This window comes from Hypanus sabinus, chromosome 24 (genome assembly GCF_030144855.1).
Source record: "Hypanus sabinus isolate sHypSab1 chromosome 24, sHypSab1.hap1, whole genome shotgun sequence".
Taxonomy (NCBI): Eukaryota; Metazoa; Chordata; class Chondrichthyes; order Myliobatiformes; family Dasyatidae; genus Hypanus; species Hypanus sabinus.
The window spans coordinates 23,662,671-23,685,144 of NC_082729.1; the positions used below are offsets into that span (position 1 = coordinate 23,662,671).

The window sequence follows — 22,474 nt, forward strand, 5'->3', positions numbered from 1 at the left end:
AGATAGAATCCCTGTGTGTGTGTGAGAGAGAGAGAATCCCTGTGTGTGTGAGAGTGAGAATCCCTGTGTATGTGTGTGAGAGAGAGAGAATCCCTGTGTGTGTCTGTGTGTGTGTGTGAGAGAGAGAATCCCTGTGTGTGTGTGTGAGAGAGAGAGAGAGCCCCTGTGCGTGTGTGTGTATGTGTGTGTGTGAGAGAGAGAATCCCTGTGTCTGTGTGTGTGAGAGAGAGAGAGAGAATCCCTGTGTGTGTGTGTGGGGGGGGGGGGGGGAGAGAGACAATCCCTGTGTGTGTGAGAGAGAGTGAATCCCTGTGTGTGTGTGTGAGAGAGAGAATCCCTGTGTATGTGTGTGTGTGAGAGAGAGAGAATTCCTGTGTGTGTGTGAGAGAGAGACAATCCCTCTGTGTGTGAGAGCCCCTGTGTGTGTGAGAGATGGAGAATACCTGTGTGTGTGTGAGAGAGAGAGAGAATCCCTGTGTGTGTGAGAGAGAGTGAGCCCCTATGTGTGTGTGTGTGTGAGAGAGAGAGAGAGAGAGAGAATCCCTGTGTGTGTGTGAGAGAGAGAGAGAATCCCTGTGTGTGTGAGAGAGCGAGAGAGAGAGAGAGAGAATCACTGTGTGTGTGGGGGGGGGGAAGAGAGAGAGAGAATACCTGTGTGTGTGTGTGTGAGAGAGAATCCCTGTGTGTATGTGAGAGAGAGAGGGAATCCGTGTGTGTGTGTGAGAGAGAGAGAATCCCTGTGTGTGTGTGTGTGTGAGAGAGAGAGAATCCCTGTGTGTGTGTGAGAGAGAGGGACAATCCCTCTGTGTGTGTGAGAGCCCGTGTGTGAGAGAGAGAGAATCCCTGTGTGTGTGTGTGTGAGAGAGAGAGCCCCTGTGCGTGTGTGTGTATGTGTGTGTGTGAGAGAGAGAATCCCTGTGTCTGTGTGTGTGTGAGAGAGAGAGAGAATCCCTGTGTGTGTGTGGGGATGGGGGGGGGGGTGGGAGAGAGACAATCCCTGTGTGTGTGAGAGAGAGAGGGAATCCCTGTGTGTGTGTGAGAGAGAGAATCCCTGTGTGTGTGTGTGTGAGAGAATCCCTGTGTGTGTGTGGGGTTGGGGGGGGGGGGAGAGAGACAATCCCTGTGTGTGTGAGAGAGAGAGAGAATCCCTGTGTGTGTCTGTATGTCTGTGTGTGTGTGTGAGAGAGAGAATCCCTGTGTGTGTGTGTGTGTGTGAGAGAATCCCTGTGTGTGTGTGGGGGTGGGGGGGGGGAGAGAGACAATCCCTGTGTGTGTGAGAGAGAGAGAATCCCTGTGTGTGTGTGTGAGAGAGAATCCCTGTGTATGCGTGTGTGTGTGAGAGAGAGAGAATCCCTGTGTGTGTCTGTGTGTGTGTGTGAGAGAGAGAATCCCTGTGTATGCGTGTGTGTGAGAGAGAATCTGTGTGTGTGTGAGAGAGAGAGACAATCCCTCTGTGTGTGTGAGAGCCCCTGTGTGTGAGAGATGGAGAATACCTGTGTGTGTGTGTGTGTGTGTGTGTGAGAGAGAGAGCCCCTGTATGTGTGTGTGTGAGAGAGAGAATCCCTGTGTCTGTGTGTGTGAGAGAGAGAGAGAGAATCCCTGTGTGTGTGTGTGGGGGGGGGGGGGAGAGAGACAATCCCTGTGTGTGTGAGAGAGAGTGAATCCCTGTGTGTGTGTGTGAGAGAGAGAATCCCTGTGTATGTGTGTGTGTGAGAGAGAGAGAATTCCTGTGTGTGTGTGAGAGAGAGACAATCCCTCTGTGTGTGAGAGCCCCTGTGTGTGTGAGAGATGGAGAATACCTGTGTGTGTGTGAGAGAGAGAGAGAATCCCTGTGTGTGTGTGAGAGAGAGTGAGCCCCTATGTGTGTGTGTGTGTGAGAGAGAGAGAGAGAGAGAATCCCTGTGTGTGTGTGAGAGAGAGAGAGAGAGAATCCCTGTGTGTGTGAGAGAGCGAGAGAGAGAGAGAGAATCACTGTGTGTGTGGGGGGGGGGGAAGAGAGAGAGAGAATACCTGTGTGTGTGTGTGTGAGAGAGAATCCCTGTGTGTATGTGAGAGAGAGAGAGAGAATCCCTGTGTGTGTGTGAGAGAGAGAATCCCTGTGTGTGTGTGTGTGTGTGTGTGAGAGAATCCCTGTGTGTGTGTGGGGTTGGGGGGGGGGAGAGAAACAATCCCTGTGTGTGTGTGTGAGAGAGAGAGAGAATCCCTGTGTGTGTGTGAGAGAGAGAGAATCCCTGTGTGTGTCTGTGTGTCTGTGTGTGTGTGTGAGAGAGAGAATCCCTGTGTGTGTGTGTGTGTGTGTGTGTGAGAGAGAGAATCCCTGTGTGTGTGTGTGTGTGTGTGTGTGAGAGAGAGAATCCCTGTGTGTGTGTGTGGGGGGGGGGGGAAGAGAGAGAGAATCCCTGTGTGTGTGTGTGTGAGAGAGAGAGAATCCCTGTGTGTGTGTGTGTGAGAGAGAGAGAATCCCTGTGTGTGTGTGTGTGAGAGAGAGAATCCCTGTGTGTGTGTGGGGGGGGGGGAAGAGAGAGAGAATCCCTGTGTGTGTGTGTGTGAGAGAGAGAGAATCCCTGTGTGTGTGTGTGTGTGAGAGAGAGAATCCCTGTGTGTGTGTGTGTGTGAGAGAGAGAGAATCCCTGTGTGTGTGTGTGAGAGAGACAATCCCTCTGTGTGTGTGAGAGCCCCTGTGTGTGAGAGATGGAGAATACCTGTGTGTGTGTGAGAGAGAGAGACAATCCCTGTGTGTGTGAGAGAGAGACAATCCCTGTGTGTGTGTGTGAGAGAGAGGGAATCCGTGTGTGTGTGTGAGAGAGAGAGAATCCCTGTGTGTGTGTGTGTGAGAGAGAGAGAATCCCTGTGTGTGTGTGAGAGAGAGGGACAATCCCTCTGTGTGTGTGAGAGCCCCTGTGTGTGAGAGAGAGAGAATCCCTGTGTGTGTGTGTGTGAGAGAGAGAGCCCCTGTGCGTGTGTGTGTATGTGTGTGTGTGAGAGAGAGAATCCCTGTGTGTGTGTGTGTGAGAATCCCTGTGTGAGTGAGAGAATCCCTGTGTGTGTGTGAGATAGAGAATCCATTTGTGTGTGTGTGAGAGAGAGAGAGAATCCCTGTGTGTGTGTGAGATAGAATCCCTGTGTGTGTGTGAGAGAGAGAGAATCCCTGTGTGTGTGAGAGTGAGAATCCCTGTGTGTGTGTGTGAGAGAGAGAGAGAGAGAGAAAATCCCTCTGTGTGTGTGTGTGAGAGAGACAATCCCTCTGTGTGTGTGAGAGCCCCTGTGTGTGAGAGATGGAGAATACCTGTGTGTGTGTGTGTGAGAGAGAGAATCCCTGTGTGTGTGAGAGAGAGACAATCCCTGTGTGTGTGTGAGAGAGAGAGACAATCCCTGTGTGTGTGAGAGAGAGACAATCCCTGTGTGTGTGTGTGAGAGAGAGGGAATCCGTGTGTGTGTGTGAGAGAGAGAGAATCCCTGTGTGTGTGTGTGTGAGAGAGAGAGAATCCCTGTGTGTGTGTGAGAGAGAGGGACAATCCCTCTGTGTGTGTGAGAGCCCCTGTGTGTGAGAGAGAGAGAATCCCTGTGTGTGTGTGTGTGAGAGAGAGAGCCCCTGTGCGTGTGTGTGTCTGTGTGTGTGTGAGAGAGAGAGGGAATCCCTGTGTGTGTGTGAGAGAGAGAATCCCTGTGTGTGTGTGTGTGAGAGAATCCTGTGTGTGTGTGGGGTTGGGGGGGGGGAGAGAGACAATCCCTGTGTGTGTGAGAGAGAGAGAGAATCCCTGTGTGTGTGTGAGAGAGAGAGAATCCCTGTGTGTGTCTGTATGTCTGTGTGTGTGTGTGAGAGAGAGAATCCCTGTGTGTGTGTGTGTGTGTGAGAGAATCCCTGTGTGTGTGTGGGGGTGGGGGGGGGGGAGAGAGACAATCCCTGTGTGTGTGAGAGAGAGAGAATCCCCTGTGTGTGTGTGTGAGAGAGAATCCCTGTGTATGTGTGTGAGAGAGAGAGAATCCCTGTGTGTGTCTGTGTGTGTGTGTGAGAGAGAGAATCCTGTGTGTGTGTGTGAGAGAGAGAGAGAGCCCCTGTGCGTGTGTGTGTATGTGTGTGTGTGAGAGAGAGAATCCCTGTGTCTGTGTGTGTGAGAGAGAGAGAGAGAATCCCTGTGTGTGTGTGTGGGGGGGGGGGGGGAGAGAGACAATCCCTGTGTGTGTGAGAGAGAGTGAATCCCTGTGTGTGTGTGTGAGAGAGAGAATCCTGTGTATGTGTGTGTGTGAGAGAGAGAGAATTCCTGTGTGTGTGTGAGAGAGAGACAATCCCTCTGTGTGTGAGAGCCCCTGTGTGTGTGAGAGATGGAGAATACCTGTGTGTGTGTGAGAGAGAGAGAGAATCCCTGTGTGTGTGAGAGAGAGTGAGCCCCTATGTGTGTGTGTGTGTGAGAGAGAGAGAGAGAGAGAGAATCCCTGTGTGTGTGTGAGAGAGAGAGAGAATCCCTGTGTGTGTGAGAGAGCGAGAGAGAGAGAGAGAGAATCACTGTGTGTGTGGGGGGGGGGAAGAGAGAGAGAGAATACCTGTGTGTGTGTGTGTGAGAGAGAATCCCTGTGTGTATGTGAGAGAGAGAGGGAATCCGTGTGTGTGTGTGAGAGAGAGAGAATCCCTGTGTGTGTGTGTGTGTGAGAGAGAGAGAATCCCTGTGTGTGTGTGAGAGAGAGGGACAATCCCTCTGTGTGTGTGAGAGCCCGTGTGTGAGAGAGAGAGAATCCCTGTGTGTGTGTGTGTGAGAGAGAGCCCCTGTGCGTGTGTGTGTATGTGTGTGTGTGAGAGAGAGAATCCCTGTGTCTGTGTGTGTGTGAGAGAGAGAGAGAATCCCTGTGTGTGTGTGGGGATGGGGGGGGGGGGGTGGGAGAGAGACAATCCCTGTGTGTGTGAGAGAGAGAGGGAATCCCTGTGTGTGTGTGAGAGAGAGAATCCCTGTGTGTGTGTGTGTGAGAGAATCCCTGTGTGTGTGTGGGGTTGGGGGGGGGGGGAGAGAGACAATCCCTGTGTGTGTGAGAGAGAGAGAGAATCCCTGTGTGTGTCTGTATGTCTGTGTGTGTGTGTGAGAGAGAGAATCCCTGTGTGTGTGTGTGTGTGTGAGAGAATCCCTGTGTGTGTGTGGGGGTGGGGGGGGGAGAGAGACAATCCCTGTGTGTGTGAGAGAGAGAGAGAATCCCTGTGTGTGTGTGTGAGAGAGAATCCCTGTGTATGCGTGTGTGTGTGAGAGAGAGAGAATCCCTGTGTGTGTCTGTGTGTGTGTGAGAGAGAGAATCCCTGTGTATGCGTGTGTGTGAGAGAGAATCTGTGTGTGTGTGAGAGAGAGAGACAATCCCTCTGTGTGTGTGAGAGCCCCTGTGTGTGAGAGATGGAGAATACCTGTGTGTGTGTGTGTGTGTGTGTGTGAGAGAGAGAGCCCTGTATGTGTGTGTGTGAGAGAGAGAATCCCTGTGTCTGTGTGTGTGAGAGAGAGAGAGAGAATCCTGTGTGTGTGTGTGGGGGGGGGGGGGGGGAGAGAGACAATCCCTGTGTGTGTGAGAGAGAGTGAATCCCTGTGTGTGTGTGTGAGAGAGAGAATCCCTGTGTATGTGTGTGTGTGAGAGAGAGAGAATTCCTGTGTGTGTGTGAGAGAGAGACAATCCCTCTGTGTGTGAGAGCCCCTGTGTGTGTGAGAGATGGAGAATACCTGTGTGTGTGTGAGAGAGAGAGAGGAATCCCTGTGTGTGTGTGAGAGAGAGTGAGCCCCTATGTGTGTGTGTGTGTGAGAGAGAGAGAGAGAGAGAATCCCTGTGTGTGTGTGAGAGAGAGAGAGAGAGAATCCCTGTGTGTGTGAGAGAGCAAGAGAGAGAGAGAGAATCACTGTGTGTGTGGGGGGGGGGGAAGAGAGAGAGAGAATACCTGTGTGTGTGTGTGTGAGAGAGAATCCCTGTGTGTATGTGAGAGAGAGAGAGAGAATCCCTGTGTGTGTGAGAGAGAGATAGAATCCCTGTGTGTGTGGGTGGGGGGGGGGGGAAGAGAGAGAGAATCCCTGTGTGTGTGTGTGTGTGTGTGTGTGTGTGTTGTGTGTGTGTGTGAGAGAGAGAATCCCTGTGTGTGTGTGTGTGTGAGAGAGAGAGAATCCCTGTGTGTGTGTGTGAGAGAGAGAGAATCCCTGTGTGTGTGCGTGAGAGAATCCCTGTGTGTGTGTGAGATAGAGAATCCATTGTGTGTGTGAGAGAGAGAGAATCCCTGTGTGTGTGTGTGAGAGTGAGAGAGAGAATCCCTGTGTGTGTGTGTGTGTGTGTGTGTTTGTGTGAGAGAGAATCACTGTGTGTGTGTGAGAGAGAGAGAGAATCCCTATGTGTGTGTGTGTGAGAGAGAGAGACAATCCCTGTGTGTGTGTGAGAGAGAGACAATCCCTGTGTGTGTGAGAGAGAGACAATCCCTGTGTGTGTGAGAGAGAGACAATCCCTGTGTGTGTGAGAGTGAGACAATCCCTGTGTGTGTGTGTGTATGAGAGAGAGAATCCCTGTGTGTGTGTGTGAGAGAGACAATCCCTCTGTGTGTGTGAGAGCCCCTGTGTGAGAGATGGAGAATACCTGTGTGTGTGTGAGAGAGAGAGAGAATCCCTGTGTGTGTGAGAGAGAGACAATCCCTGTGTGTGTGAGAGAGAGAGAGACAATCCCTGTGTGTGTGTGAGAGAGAGACAATCCCTGTGTGTGTGTGTGACAGAGAGGGAATCCGTGTGTGTGTGAGAGAGAGAGAGAATCCCTGTGTGTGTGTGTGTGAGAGAGAGAGAATCCCTGTGTGTGTGTGAGAGAGAGGGACAATCCCTCTGTGTGTGTGAGAGCCCCTGTGTGTGAGAGAGAGAGAATCCCTGTGTGTGTGTGTGTGAGAGAGAGAGCCCCTGTGCGTGTGTGTGTATGTGTGTGTGTGAGAGAGAGAATCCCTGTGTCTGTGTGTGTGTGTGTGTGTGAGAGAGAGAATCCCTGTGTATGCGTGTGTGTGAGAGAGAGAGAATCTGTGTGTGTGTGAGAGAGAGAGACAATCCCTCTGTGTGTGTGAGAGCCCCTGTGTGTGAGAGATGGAGAATACCTGTGTGTGTGTGTGTGTGTGTGTGTGTGTGTGAGAGAGAGAGCCCCTGTGTGTGTGTGTGTGAGAGAGAATCCCTGTGTGTGTGTGTGTGAGAGAGAGAGAGAGCCCCTGTGCGTGTGTGTGTATGTGTGTGTGTGAGAGAGAGAATCCCTGTGTCTGTGTGTATGAGAGAGAGAGAGAGAATCCCTGTGTGTGTGTGTGTGGGGGGGGGGGGAGAGAGACAATCCCTGTGTGTGTGAGAGAGAGTGAATCCCTGTGTATGTGTGTGTGTGAGAGAGAGAGAATTCCTGTGTGTGTGAGAGAGCCCCTGTGTGTGTGAGAGATGGAGAATACCTGTGTGTGTGTGAGAGAGAGAGAGAATCCCTGTGTGTGTGTGTGAGAGAGAGTGAGCCCCTATGTGTGTGTGTGTGTGTGTGTGAGAGAGAGAGAATCCCTGTGTGTGTGTGTGAGAGAGAGAGAATCCCTGTGTGTGTGCGTGAGAGAATCCCTGTGTGTGTGTGAGATAGAGAATCCATTTGTGTGTGTGAGAGAGAGAGAATCCCTGTGTGTGTGTGTGAGAGTGAGAGAGAGAATCCCTATGTGTGTGTGTGTGTGTGTGTTTGTGTGAGAGAGAATCACTGTGTGTGTGTGAGAGAGAGAGAGAATCCCTATGTGTGTGTGTGTGAGAGAGAGAGACAATCCCTGTCTGTGTGTGAGAGAGAGACAATCCCTGTGTGTGTGAGAGAGAGACAATCCCTGTGTGTGTGAGAGAGACAATCCCTGTGTGTGTGAGAGTGAGACAATCCCTGTGTGTGTGTGTGTATGAGAGAGAGAATCCCTGTGTGTGTGTGTGAGAGAGACAATCCCTCTGTGTGTGTGAGAGCCCCTGTGTGTGAGAGATGGAGAATACCTGTGTGTGTGTGAGAGAGAGAGAGAATCCCTGTGTGTGTGAGAGAGAGACAATCCTGTGTGTGTGAGAGAGAGAGAGACAATCCCTGTGTGTGTGTGAGAGAGAGACAATCCCTGTGTGTGTGTGTGAGAGAGAGGGAATCCGTGTGTGTGTGAGAGAGAGAGAGAATCCCTGTGTGTGTGTGTGTGAGAGAGAGAGAATCCCTGTGTGTGTGTGAGAGAGAGGGACAATCCCTCTGTGTGTGTGAGAGCCCCTGTGTGTGAGAGAGAGAGAATCCCTGTGTGTGTGTGTGAGAGAGAGAGCCCCTGTGCGTGTGTGTGTATGTGTGTGTGTGAGAGAGAGAATCCCTGTGTCTGTGTCTGTGTGTGTGTGTGAGAGAGAGAATCCCTGTGTATGCGTGTGTGTGAGAGAGAGAGAATCTGTGTGTGTGTGAGAGAGAGAGACAATCCCTCTGTGTGTGTGAGAGCCCCTGTGTGTGAGAGATGGAGAATACCTGTGTGTGTGTGTGTGTGTGTGTGTGAGAGAGAGAGCCCCTGTGTGTGTGTGTGTGAGAGAGAGAATCCCTGTGTGTGTGTGTGTGAGAGAGAGAGAGAGCCCCTGTGCGTGTGTGTGTATGTGTGTGTGTGAGAGAGAGAATCCCTGTGTCTGTGTGTATGAGAGAGAGAGAGAGAATCCCTGTGTGTGTGTGTGTGGGGGGGGGGGGAGAGAGACAATCCCTGTGTGTGTGAGAGAGAGTGAATCCCTGTGTATGTGTGTGTGTGAGAGAGAGAGAATTCCTGTGTGTGTGAGAGAGCCCCTGTGTGTGTGAGAGATGGAGAATACCTGTGTGTGTGTGAGAGAGAGAGAGAATCCTGTGTGTGTGTGTGAGAGAGAGTGAGCCCCTATGTGTGTGTGTGTGTGTGTGTGAGAGAGAGAGAATCCCTGTGTGTGTGTGAGAGAGAGAGAGAGAGAGAATCCCTGTGTGTGTGAGAGAGCGAGAGAGAGAGAGAGAGAATCACTGTGTGTGTGGGGGGGGGGAAGAGAGAGAGAGAATCACTGTGTGTGGGGGGGGGGGGAAGAGAGAGAGAATCCCTGTGTGTGTGAGAGAGAGAGAGAGAGAGAATCCCTGTGTGTGTGAGAGAGCGAGAGAGAGAGAGAGAGAATCACTGTGTGTGTGGGGGGGGGGGAAGAGAGAGAGAGAATCTCTGTGTGTGTGAGAGAGAGAGAGAATCCCTGTGTGTGTGAGAGAGAGAGAGTCCCTGTGTGTGTGTGTGTGTGTGTGAGAGAGAGAGAGAATCCCTGTGTGTGTGAGAGAGAGAGAATCACTGTGTGTGTGTGTGTGAGAGAGAGAGAATCCCTCTGTGTGTGTGTGTGAGAGAGAGAGAGAATACCTGTGTGTGTGTGTGTGTGAGAGAGAATCCCTGTGTGTGTGAGAGAGAGAGAGAGAATCCCTGTGTGTGTGGGTGGGGGGGGGAAGAGAGAGAGAATCCCTGTGTGTGTGGGTGGGGGGGGGAAGAGAGAGAGAATCCCTGTGTGTGGTGTGTGTGTGTGTGTGTGTGAGAGAGAGAGAGAATCCCTGTGTGTGTGTGTGTGAGAGAGAGAGAATCCCTGTGTGTGTGTGTGAGAGAGAGAGAATCCCTGTGTGTGTGCGTGAGAGAATCCCTGTGTGTGTGTGAGATAGAGAATCCATTTGTGTGTGTGAGAGAGAGAGAATCCCTGTGTGTGTGTGTGAGAGTGAGAGAGAGAATCCCTGTGTGTGTGGGAGGGGGGGGGGGGAGAGAGAGAGAATCCCTGTGTGTGTGTGTGTGTGTGTTTGTGTGAGAGAGAATCACTGTGTGTGTGTGTGAGAGAGAGAGAGAGAGAATCCCTCTGTGTGTGTGAGTGTGTGTGTGAGAGAGAGAGAATCCCTGTGTGTGTGTGAGAGAGAGAGAGAGAAAATCCCTCTGTGTGTGTGTGTGTGTGTGAGAGAGAGAGAATCCCTGTGTGTGTGTGTGTGTGTTTGTGTGAGAGAGAATCTCTGTGTGTGTGTGTGAGAGAGAGAGAATCCCTGTGTGTGTGTGTGTGTGAGTGAGAGCCCCTGTGTGTGTGCGAGGGAGAGCCCGCGAGTGTGCGGGCCCGTGTGTCAGTGTGTCACACTCTCGCTCTGCTGTCTGCAGAGGGAGGCGCTGTCGATGATGGACCAGGTGTGTCACTGGGTTCGGGTGGACCCGGCTGGGCTGGGACGACCCCACCTGCCCGGGGCCCCTGACACCAGCTCCCTGGCGGTGCCCATGATGCTGCTGTGCCTCGTGCAGCAGCTCGAGGAGGGCGTGTCGGAGAGGGAGCAGAGGTACCGGGAGGTCGGCGATTGGAGCGTGCGGAAAATCCTCCAACACCTGAAGGTAAAGGGGCAGAGCACGAGGGTGGGGGAACCCAGGCCGATTTCCGCCCTCCCAACCCTGGGGTCAGGCCGGCCGGCCGGTGGTGTCGCCGAAGGCTCCAGGGTTCGAATCCGGCCGGCTCCCTGGCACGCTTTCCATCCGCGCTGGGTTGACCATCGAGCTGGCAACTCGGCCTTGGGAAAACAAGAAAGCCCGCTAAAAGAACACCATCACGACGGACTCCACCCGGAGTTCAGGGCTTCTTCTTCAACCCTGGGGTCACTGGACAGTGATGGGGAGGCAATTTGACCTGTCCCTTCCCCGTCCTCCTCCTCCTCCTTGCCCATCGCCCCTCGATCCTCCCCCCTCCACTCCCTTCCCCTTCAGTCCCCATCACCACCTCTTCCCAAACCAGTTGTGTAGCCAGTGATGGGGAGCAGGGACCCTGGCTGATTCTTCTCTCCACTCCCTTTCAAACCCCCACCCCCCTTCCAAAACCCCCACCCCCTTCCAAAACCCCCACCCCTTCCAAAACCCCCTCCCCCCTCCAAAATCCCCACCCCCTTTCAAAACCCCCACCCCCCTCCAAAACCCCCACCCCTTCCAAAACCCCCACCCCCCCTCCAAAACCCCCACCCCCCCTCCAAAACCCCCACCCCCCTTTCACCCCCACCCCCTTTCACACCCCCACCCCCTTTCAAAACCCCCACCCCCACCCCCCTTTCAAACCCCCACCCCACCCCCCTTTCAAACCCAAAACCCCTTTCAAAACCCCCACACCCTTCACCCCACCCCCATTCACACCCCCACCCGCATTTCAACCCACACCCCCTTGAAACCCCAACTCTTTTCACCCCCCCACCCCTCCCTCACCACTTTCTCCTCTCTTCCCCCCCCCCCCCCCCCCCCCAACTCCATGCAGAGGGACGGGACGGCCGTGCTGGAGACGGTGTCCTCCGAAGGAAACGAGCTCCCGGGAAGCCAGGGACGGCTGATGAACCCAGGTACAGGCTGTGTGTGACTCCCAGGGCCCGGTGCTCGCTGGACCCCCCTGGGGTGGGACTCCCTCGGCCGGGGAGGGTGAGCCACAAAGCCCGGTCCTACTTCTCCTGGGATCGGAATTCCCCGGGCTGAGGAGAGGACGAGGGAGAAGTGGCAGAGACAGGGTGTCAGTGGAGGCGGGAAGGGAAAGATGGGAACGATGAGACAGCGAGGGGGTTGACAGACGGGAGGGAATGTGCGGCGAGGTAGGGAGGAGGGATGGTAGGAGGTTTGGTCACAAAGGGAGGGGACAATGAGGGTGGGGAGGGGAGGTGGGACAGAACGCACTGGAGGCAGATAGCAACGTCAGGCAGAGGGGACGGGGAGGGCGCGTGGGCAATGCTCCAACGATCGCCCGTGGGTCAGGCCGCACGCCAGAGGTTGGTTGGTTTCTCCCGTGGTGGGCAGCGGTTACGGAGAGACGGGGAAAAGGTGGGGGCGATCCACAGGAGAGCCCGGCTGGTTTCTCCTGCGACGGGGAGAGAGGAGACTGGGTGGGTGGGTGGGGGTGTGCGGACAGCGTACTGACCCTGCCGCTCGCACAGGCCACGCGCTGGAGGCCGGCTGGTTTCTCCTGCGACGGGGAGAGAGGAGACTGGGTGGGTGGGGGTGTGCGAACAGCGTACTGACCCTGCCGCTCGCACAGGCCACGCGCTGGAGGCCGGCTGGTTTCTCCTGCGACGGGGAGAGAGGAGACTGGGTGGGTGGGGGTGTGCGGACAGCGTACTGACCCTGCTGCTTGCACAGGCCACGCGCTGGAGGCCGGCTGGTTTCTCCCGCGACGGGGAGAGAGGAGACTGGGTGGGTGGGGGTGTGAGGACAGCGTACTGACCCTGCTGCTTGCACAGGCCATGCGCTGGAGGCCGGCTGGTTTCTCCTGCGACGGGGAGAGAGGAGACTGGGTGGGTGGGTGAGGGTGTGCGGGCAGCGTACTGACCCTGCTGCTTGCACAGGCCACGCGCTGGAGGCCGGCTGGTTTCTCCTGCGACGGGGAGAGAGGAGACTGGATGGGTGAGGGTGTGCGGACAGCGTACTGACCCTGCCGCTCGCACAGGCCACGCGCTGGAGGCCGGCTGGTTTCTCCTGCGGCGGGGAGAGAGGAGACTGGGTGGGTGGGTGGGTGGGGGTGTGCGGACAGCGTACTGACCCTGCTGCTTGCACAGGCCACGCGCTGGAGGCCGGCTGGTTTCTCCTGCGACGGGGAGAGAGGAGACTGGATGGGTGAGGGTGTGCGGACAGCGTACTGACCCTGCCGCTCGCACAGGCCACGCGCTGGAGGCCGGCTGGTTTCTCCTGCGACGGGGAGAGAGGAGACTGGGTGGGTGGGTGGGGGTGTGCGGACAGCGTACTGACCCTGCTGCTTGCACAGGCCACGCGCTGGAGGCCGGCTGGTTTCTCCTGCGACGGGGAGAGAGGAGACTGGGTGGGTGGGGGTGTGCGGACAGCGTACTGACCCTGCTGCTTGCACAGGCCACGCACTGGAGCCCGGCTGGTTTCTCCTGCGATGGGGAGAGAGGAGACTGGGTGGGTGGGGGTGTGCGGACAGCGTACTGACCCTGCCGCTCGCACAGGCCATGCGCTGGAGGCCGGCTGGTTTCTCCTGCGATGGGGAGAGAGGAGACTGGGTGGGTGGGGGTGTGCGGACAGCGTACTGACCCTGCCGCTCGCACAGGACACGCGTTGGAGGCCGGCTGGTTTCTCCTGCGATGGGGAGAGAGGAGACTGGGTGGGTGGGGGTGTGCGGACAGCGTACTGACCCTGCCGCTCGCACAGGCCACGCGCTGGAGGCCGGCTGGTTTCTCCTGCGATGGGCGGAGGCTACGGGCTCGCAGGAGCTGATGGCGACAGCGCTCGAGGGATTCCTGGTCAGGCCGTTCCGCACGGGCTGGGACCAACAGCACGGGGGGCTGTTCTCCTTCCTCGACGTGGACGGGCTCCCCCCCACCCAGGTAACAGCCCCCTTCCTCTGCCCTCTCTGGGGGATGGAGGTAACGGGGGGGGGTTCGACGGTTGCTGTGCCGTGGAATGGTTCCTACGCCCCCACCACCCACCGTACCGCCCTCGGAGAGGGAGCACCAGATGTCCGTGGTCTCCCCGTCGCTCCCTCCCTTCCCCATGAGTTGTCCCACCTTCCAAATGAGGACACCCCCCCCCCACCAACCGTGGAGTCTCACTCCCCTGCACCCCACCCCACCTGCACACTGGGTTGTGATTCTTCAGCTGGTGGTGAAGTATGGTCTTAACAAGTTCTCTCAACCCCCACACCATTCCTTGCCCTTTCCTCCCCATCCTCTCTGTCCCCCTCTTGCCCACCCCTACAACCCCCTCGAGTTCTCCCTTCGAGTTCTCCCTTGCCTCCCTCCCCATGTTTGATCGCTCAGTTAATGGAGATGCCTGAAGCTCTGTAGATCTGACAAGTTCTTTCCTCCCCATCCCCTGTCCTTTCCCCCCCCCCATCCTTCCACCCCTCCCCTTCTCATTCCCTCCCCCCCCCCCAGCTCGAATGGGACATGAAACTCTGGTGGCCCCACACTGAAGCTCTGGTGGCCCTCCTGTTGGGCTACAAGCAGAGTCGTGACCCCCAGCTCCTCGACTTCTTCCGCCAGGTCTTTGACTACAGCTTCAGCCACGTGAGTACCACCCGCCCACCCGAGCCTCCCGCTCCCCAGCGTTTCTGCTCTCCGCGGCCCCCCCCCCCCGTCTCCCTTCCCCGTGAGGTCGCGGCCGCGTAGGGTGGGATGTCCACCCATCATTCGCATCAAGTCCACGGTCTGCTGTCCTTCGCTCGCCCGAGTCTCTCAGACTGTCCGCTGAGCCCTGTTCAGAAACAGGCCCTTCGGCCCAACAGCTCGCTGATGTTCCCCCCTTCCCATCCAGGCCAGCGGCATCAGCCCACGTTTTGACCCATCGTCCCCCTAAACCAGGGGTCGACGGTTAACGGCAAGGGTCTGTGGCATTAAAAAAAGCTTGGGAACCCCTGCTGTGATGTTTTCCTATCAACATTCCTGTCCGATTGTCTTCAAGTGTCACGTTCTTGCCTCAATCACTTCCTCCCCTGTTATAGGGGCATTCTCTCCACATCCACTCTGTCTAGACCTTTCAATGATGGATAGGTTTCTCTGAAAATCCCCCTCCCCCATTATTCTGAACTCCAACGTGGATTACATGACACAATTTGGTGAACTCTGGTTAACCGGGTCACATCGGGACCAGTACACTTTGGCCCAATTAAGCAGCTGCCACAATTGGCTGAAGCTTAATGGGAATAGTTAAGGTATACAAACGACAAACTACAGTAACATTATGTATTTAAATGAAATAAAGAGCAAATTAGAATGCCACCAATCCAACTACAGTACTATAAAACTGTGTATTAGTTCCTAATGGTTATCGACTTTAAATGAACAAAATCGGAGCAGACCCCCTACAGTATATCTGACAATGGACCGCCTTCATACAATACTATTGACTATTGCATCCTCCAGTTCTTCATTTTCATTGTAACATGGTTGTCGATACCTTCAAAATTCTAACTTGCTGAAGTAGTGAAATTGTTTCGTTTTCACTCCCGACCGTTTCCGGCATCTCCAAGCCCGAAAGCTTGAAACCGCGGTGGGCAAAACAGTTCGGGAATTGTCTCGCTGCTTATTCTTCGCTGACTCAGTGAGAAAAATCACTGGTGTCTGAACATAAACACACACAACCAATGTTCTTTAAAAACTGGTCACTCCAAGCGCCAGAACCCAACGGGCTACAGTTACACGTGACTGGTGCTAATCAGAAATCCTTCTGTAGTAGCCTGCTGTCCAAATTGAGCGGCATAGTGTCCTAAATAAACGAAGGGAATCCCGGCTGTTTTCTTGATTATTTTTTTTAAACAGTTGTGCCAAGTAAGGGGTTGTCCCGATTAATTGGAACCTCATGTACTTACACTACACAGTACTCCCAAGTCCGACTAAAGCCTCAGTTTTCCAACGTTTCTCCCGCAGTTTCCGGATCAGGAGCACGGAGAATGGTACGGCTACCTGAACCGGCGCGGAGAGGTCACCCACTCCTTCAAGGGAGGACCTTTCAAAGGTACGTCTGATCCTGGCACGCTGACAGAGCCGGGAAGGGTTGTGGAGGTGGGGGAGTGACATCCAGCCCGACAGGGTGTCTTGGGCTCTGATGTTCTGAATGCAGGGTTCTTTGGGAAGTCAGGAAAGAGCCACAAAACTTGCTGCCTCACAGTCACCTTTCGCAGTAGCGGAAATGCCCCCCCACCCCCACCCCCCCAGCACGTAGCCTTTGTTGTCACGCAGCTGGAAGTGTTGTTTTGCATAATGTTATTACAGGTAGTTCCCAAGTTACGAACGTCCAACTTACGGACAACTTGTACTTACGAACCGCGGAACCGCCGTCCTCCATTTTAAGTCGGATCGCGACGACGTCCACCATTTTAAGTCAATGCCATTGACACTGTGTTGAGTGTTTAAATTTGTATTTGGCTTAAATTTTTCTTCGTAAGATTCACCCCTCCCCCCCCGTTCCGTTCGGCTGTTGGCACAGTGAGATCAGCGCCGAGCTGGAGAACGGAGATTCGACCCAGTGATAGATCGCTCCCGTGTCGGGTTGATGTTGATCCAGTGACTCCCGTACCGTTCGTGTTGGGTTGATGTCAAGCTCGCAACTCGACCTCGTGAAAAAAGACACTGCCACCTCAGTTTAAATTCCCACGCGGAATATTGTGGAGGATCAAACACCCAAACCCCAGCACAGCCCCCACTTGTCCCATTTAACCTGTCTCAGTGCAGTGGTCCTTAGGACCCAGCAGACCTCAGGAGCCGGCAGACCTCAGGAGCTGGCGGACCTCGGGAGCCGCCGCCCGCAGTGTTTCTGTTCCATTGATGGGAAGCGATCGCGATTGAAAATAAAGTAGAAATAATAAAGCGTTTGGAAAGAGGTGAAACACCATCGGTCATTAGAAAAGCGTTAGGCTGCAGTCAGTCAACGATCGGAACAATTTTAAAGGATAAAGTGAGAATAATGGAGCATGTGAAAGAGCCTGCCCCGATGAAAGCTACAATTATTACTAAGCAATGCAGTGGTTTAATTATTGGAACACATACGTTTCTTAAGTGTTTTATATGCACAGAAAGGTAAAATATATACTATATACTAAGACAAACGTTTGACTAACTGAAGCTAAATAATACCGGATGTACTTGTTCCTACTTACGTACAAAACAAACTTAAAGACGGACTCAGGAACGGAACTGGTACGTGACCCGGGGACTGCCTGTATGAAATGCTGCACAGTTTTCGGGCCATGTAGAAGTTCCCTACTCAAGAGCAATGGTTGGTCTGCACAGCTGTAAAACAAAATAGAGGGGAACATTGCATCGCGATCATTTTATTAAGCGTTAAAAGAACAGAAAGTTCTTAACAAACAGTGATAGAGGTCTAGTAGTGAAGAGAAGGAGAGAGAAAAGATGGCACAGTCTCCTGGTCAGCTCTTTTTTATCCTACATAGATAGAGAGAGTGCAGTGGAGATTTACTAGAATGTTACCTGGGTTTCAGCACCTAAGTTACAGGGAAAAGTTGAACAAGTTAGGTCTTTATTCTTTGGAGCATAAAAGGTTGAGGGGGGACTTGATAGAGGTATTTAAAATTATAAAGGGGATAGATAGAGTTGACGTGGAGTGGCTTTTTCCATTGAGAGTAGGGGAGATTCAAACAAGAGGACATGAGTTGAGAGCGGGCAAAAGTTTAGGGGTAACACGAGGGGGAACTTCTTTACTCAGAGAGTGGTAGCTGTGTGGAACGAGCTTCCTAGAAGTGGTAGTGGCAGGTTCAATATTGTCATTTAAAAAAATATTGGATAGGTGTACGGACAGGAAATGAGTGGAGGATTATGGGCTGAGTGCAGGTCGGTGGGACTTGGCGAGAGTAAGCGTTCGGCACGGACGAGAAGGGCCGAGATGGCCTGTTTCCATGCTGTGATTGTTATATGGTTATAGATCCATTCAAATTCACAGTTAGGAGTCATCCAATCTTAGACGCCTTATTCAAATAAAGCAATATCAAGAGAAGCTTCTAGAATCGTATGAAAAACTAAGAAACACGTTGAACAGCTGCACATATATATGGTGGCCACGAGGTTCGTTCATTATGAGCCGTGTCGTATGACGTGGGAGTTCATGGCCTTTCCATGAATATGATTATTTTTGGCAAATATTTCCTCGGAAGTGGCTTGACATTGCCTTCTCCTGGGCTAATGAGACTGCGGCTATTATTGATCTCTTCAGGGATTGTCTGCCTGGTATCAGTGCGTAACCAGGTGCGATCTGCACCGGCTGCTCATACGACCGTCCACCACCTGCCCCCATGGTTCACGTGACCCTGATTGGGGGGCTAAGCAGGAGCTACACCTTGCCCCAGGGTGACCTGCAGGCTAGTGGAGGGAAGGAGCGCCTCACACCTCCTTTGGTAGGGACATATCCCCACCCCGCGACCCATATAAGATACAAGCAGAAAATTAATTTTTAACAGTGAAGAAAATGACAATGAAACAGTCCTAGCCAAGAATTGAATGCCCTGGTCCAACAGAAGGTCTGACTCTGCCTTTTGTGCTCCTGTAGGGTGCTTCCATCTGCCCCGCAGCCTCTACCTCTGCGAGACCACTCTCGACTCCCTGCTGGCAGAGAGCTCGATGTCCTGAGGAACGGGGGCTTCCAGGAAGGCGAGGCTCCTCCTTCCTCCCCCGCACCGCTGGATCAAAAGGGAGGGGAGCAGCCAGGAGCCCCGCTGTCGACCGCAATGAAGGAACCCCCGCCTCCCCACCCCACTTTCAGAATTACCTCTGATTCTCCAGCTTCCAAGTCCAGAGCTTATTCACAATGCACAAGGCGACAGAGTGGGTGTGGGGGGAGGGGCTGCACTCTGTGTCTGACCCCGGGAGTGTGTGATGGGACGGTGTGGAGGGAGATTCACTCTGTGTCTGACCCCGGGAGAGTGTGATGGGACGGTGTGGAGGGAGATTCACTCTGTGTCTGACCCCGGGAGAGTGTGATGGGACGGTGCGGAGGGAGTTTCACTCTGTGTCTGACCCCGGGAATGTGTGATGGGACGGTGTGGAGGGAGATTCACTCTGTGTCTGACCCCGGGAGAGTGTGATGGGACGGTGCGGAGGGAGTTTCACTCTGTGTCTGACCCCGGGAGAGTGTGATGGGACGGTGCGGAGGGAGTTTCACTCTGTATTTGACCCTGGGAGTTTGAAATTGTTCCTTGTATTTCAATATTTTTTACATGGTGTTGAAATCCTCTTCGCTGGGGACACTCCCCTATCCACTCCCAACACCAGCAGCCCCACAATGCCTGTGAGGAACCAGGGGGTCACCCCGTTCTCCCACTCTAGTGACACCTGGCCACAGGTACGTCCTCTGAGGAGGGGTGGGTGGTCAGCTGGGACCCAGTCCCCTGCCCATCCTGCGGCCAGGATCCACCAATGACCCAGAAACAAATCCCCCAACCCCCCAGCACACCTTCCCCCCACCTCCGGAAGCAGGTCTTCCAAAGTTTGGGAATGTTTGGGGTGGGTGTGGCCAGAACTGGAGGAAAACTAAATCAAGAGGATTAGAAAATTAAACTTGTTACACGGAGCGCTGCAGCACAGAAGCAGGCCCTTCGGCCCTTCTAATCTGTGCTGAACTCTTACTCTGCCTGTACCCCTTGAACCACACCTATACCACGAGCAACCATACCCCTCCATCTATGTACCTGTTCAAATCTCTCCCCTATGGTGCATCCCTCACTTCCACCAGCAGCTCGTTCCACACTGAGTGAAGAACTTTCTGCCTCGGGTTCCCCTTAAATATTTCACCTTTCACCCTAAACCCGTGACCTCTGGTTTTCGTCTCACCGAACCTTGGAAAAAGCCTGCTTGCATTTACCCTATCTGCACCCCTCATAATTTTGTACACCCCTATCAATCTCTCCTTATTCTCCTACCCTCCAGGGAATAATGTCCTATCCTATTCAACCTTTCTCTGTGACTCAGGTTCTCAAGTCCCTATAATATTCTTCTAAATTTTTAACATAGTTCAGTACTCTGAGATCAATTTAACCCTTCCTTCCTGCATCATTGCCCTCATAATGTGATGTGTTGAGTGATGTCATCATTATTTGCTGTGTCACATGAAATCATTAGGTGCTGTGTCGTGTGATCATGGTTTATCTGTGACCGTGACTGTTCTTGGCAAATCTTTCTGCAGAACGGGTTGCAGTCGCCTTACTCTGGGGTAGTGTGTTTACAGGATGGGTGACCCCCCCCCCCCCAACCCTTATCAACACTCTTCAGAGGTTGTCTGCCTGGCGTCAGTGGTCGCACAACCAGGACTTGTGATACACCCCAGCTACTCGTCCACCATCTGCTCCCGTGGTTCTCACGACCCTGGTCGAGGGGCTAAGGGTGGCCTGCAGGCTGGCAGAGGGAAGGAGCACCTCACACCTCCTTTGATAGAGACAAGTTTCTACCCCAGCACACAGATAGCCCTCAAGTGGTCTCTGTACATCGAAACATAACTGTGCAGTGTGTTGCCTTGCATATTCCGTACCTGCGCTAAGCGGGGAGTCCGCCAGGTGTGGGAGGGGAAGACTGAGGGGCCTGTCGCACGGCACTGCTCTGCACCCTGGATCCTATGCAGAGAGTCCTCCACCAATGACACCCCAATATTCTAGACATAGATGGTCTAGATGTCCCATAGATGGGACACGGAACGCTGGGGGATATGACAAGCTCCCTCACCTTTGAGGGGAGGCGAAATCTTCACAATTCCCTCCACCCTCACACTCCCTGTTGGGAACCTCAGTAGCTGAGTGTGTTTAATCCCAGAACCAATAGATCACCGGGTGAATGGGGAGCCCGTGGGCCGAGGAACGTTGCACAGTACAACAGCTGGCCATTCAGCCTATCTAGCCCGTGCTAGACCACCAAAATGTAACAGTCTGTTGACCATTCACAAATGGGTGGGGGATGGACCAAGCACGTCTCCTCTTTCCTCTGGATGTCGACCGCGAGCAAGCTGGCTGACTCGAGGCTTCACCTGCCTCTATTCCACTGAGCCAGTCCACCCACCGCCGCCTACGTGCCCCATTTCCCCCTGACATACCCACAGTGATAATTGCTCACCCCCCTCTCACTCAGGAATGCTGCACAATCTGTCACAGAAAGACCCCAATATCAGATTTGAACACCTCTCCCCACCCCTTCTCTCTGGGAATAGGCCTATTCAGCCCCATGCGCCCCCACTCCCCCCCTGTTTGTAATTCCCAGATTCTGGGAGGAGGTGGGCTCAGAATGCAGACAGTCCCTTCAGCCCCTCGTTGTCTGTGCTGACCATGGCGCCATCCTGATGGTCTGCATTGAGAACCACATTTTTCCATCATCTATGTGTCTTTCGAAGGGTGCCTCAGATGCTCCAGTGTACGACCAGAAGGTGTCGGAGCAGAATTAGGCCTTTTGGCCCATCAAGTCCGCTTCTGTTATTTCATCATGGCTAGTCTATTTACCTTCTCAACCCCAGTCTCCTACCTTCTCCCCGTATCCCTTCATGCCCTGACTAATCAAGAATCTATAAATCTCTTACCTTAAATTTACCTAAAGACTTGGCCTCCAAAGCCGCTCGTGGAAACAAATCCCACAGATTTATCACTCTCTGGCTAAAGGAATTCCTCCTCATCTCCGTTCTAAAAGAATGCCTTTCTATTCTCAGGCTGTGTCCTGAGGATGTAGGCTCTCCCACCACTGGAAATATCTGCTCTATCAAGGCCTTTCACCTCTGCCTTTCCAATCAGTCCTGACAGCGTGCATAAAACTTCTCTCTGACGTCTCCCTTGTGCTTTCCTCTAATTATCATGGAATTGTTTTCCCCTCATACTTACCATTTCTGCCCTGGGTAGAACTCTCTGGCTGTCTACTCTATCTGTGCCTCTTATCTTCCGATACACCTCTACCATGTCACCACTTATCCTCCGCTGCAAAGAGAGAAGCCCTAGCTTGCTTGACCTTTCCTCATAAGACATGCTCTCTAATCCAGGCAGCATCATGGTGAATCTTTCCTATGCCCTCTCTAAAGCTTCCACATCCTTCCGATAATGAGTCGACCAGAACTGAGCAGAATACTCCAAGTGTTGTCTGACCAGGGTTTCATAGAGCTGTAGCATTAGCTCATGGCTCTTCATCTCAAATTCATGGCCTGTGTCCCTCTGAACCTTTCCCATCCACGTACCTGTTAATGTAATGACCTCAATCGCTTCCCATGGCAGCTCGTTTCATATACCAGAAGATCATAAGGAATAGGAAGAGAATTGGCTTACTCGGCACATCGAGTTTGCTCAACCATTCCATTTTGGCTGATCTACTACCTCTCTTAATCCAATTTCCTTCCTGGTCCCCATAACCATTGACTCCCTCACTATCCGAGAACCTATCAACCTCCACTTTAAAAGCCCAACCGGATAGCATCGACATCGATTTATTCATCTTCTGGTAATCATCTACCTCTGTCCCAAACCATCCCGCCCCCCAAATCACCTCCTAGTTCACCTCTTCCACCCTCTCGATCAGTCTGTCTCACACACCCGCTTACTCTCACCCCTCCCTCCGGTTCCCCTCTACAACTCATGAAGGCTATAAGACAAAGACCAGTAGGCCATTCAGACCATCGTTTGCTGCACCATTTTTACCATAGTTGACTTATTGCATCACTCAACACCCACAAAACCCCCCTTTTTACTGAGCGTCTCTACAGAGTCACTTGGTTAGTCCCTCGCCAGCAGCCACTGGACTCGACGTTGAGAAAACCACCTTTTTCATACTCTGTAGGACTAGGGTCAGTATGTCCTGCAGTCCGTCAAATCGTGATGAAGGGGCGTTCTGCCCACACGTACGTGTGTGTGCGTGTACTCTGTGTTATATAGTGCCCCCCCCCCCCACAATCGCCCATCGGCAAGTAAATTAACAGTCCATACACGGCATAGAATTGCAAAGAAAGTATATTTATTAATGTTAACCTAGAATTAAAGAAAAGAAAGTTAAAAAAAAACAAAAAGGGCCCATCATAATTAAACGGGCAAGTTGGAGCTCA

General features: G+C 53.3%; 1 protein-coding gene across 1 annotated transcript in view; it reads left to right on the forward strand.

The window, feature by feature from the left end:
• LOC132380702 (N-acylglucosamine 2-epimerase-like) overlaps positions 1–19,669 on the forward strand; it is a 25,698-nt gene extending 6,029 nt beyond the window's left edge. The window contains exons 2-7 of the mRNA XM_059949689.1: positions 10,039–10,327; positions 11,229–11,310; positions 13,121–13,296; positions 13,846–13,977; positions 15,337–15,424; positions 17,969–19,669. Of these exons, the coding sequence (XP_059805672.1) occupies positions 10,039–10,327; positions 11,229–11,310; positions 13,121–13,296; positions 13,846–13,977; positions 15,337–15,424; positions 17,969–18,048 (847 nt within the window). The 3' untranslated portion in view covers positions 18,049–19,669. The remainder of the gene's footprint in view (positions 1–10,038; positions 10,328–11,228; positions 11,311–13,120; positions 13,297–13,845; positions 13,978–15,336; positions 15,425–17,968) is intronic.
• The last annotated feature ends 2,805 nt before the right edge of the window (positions 19,670–22,474 follow it).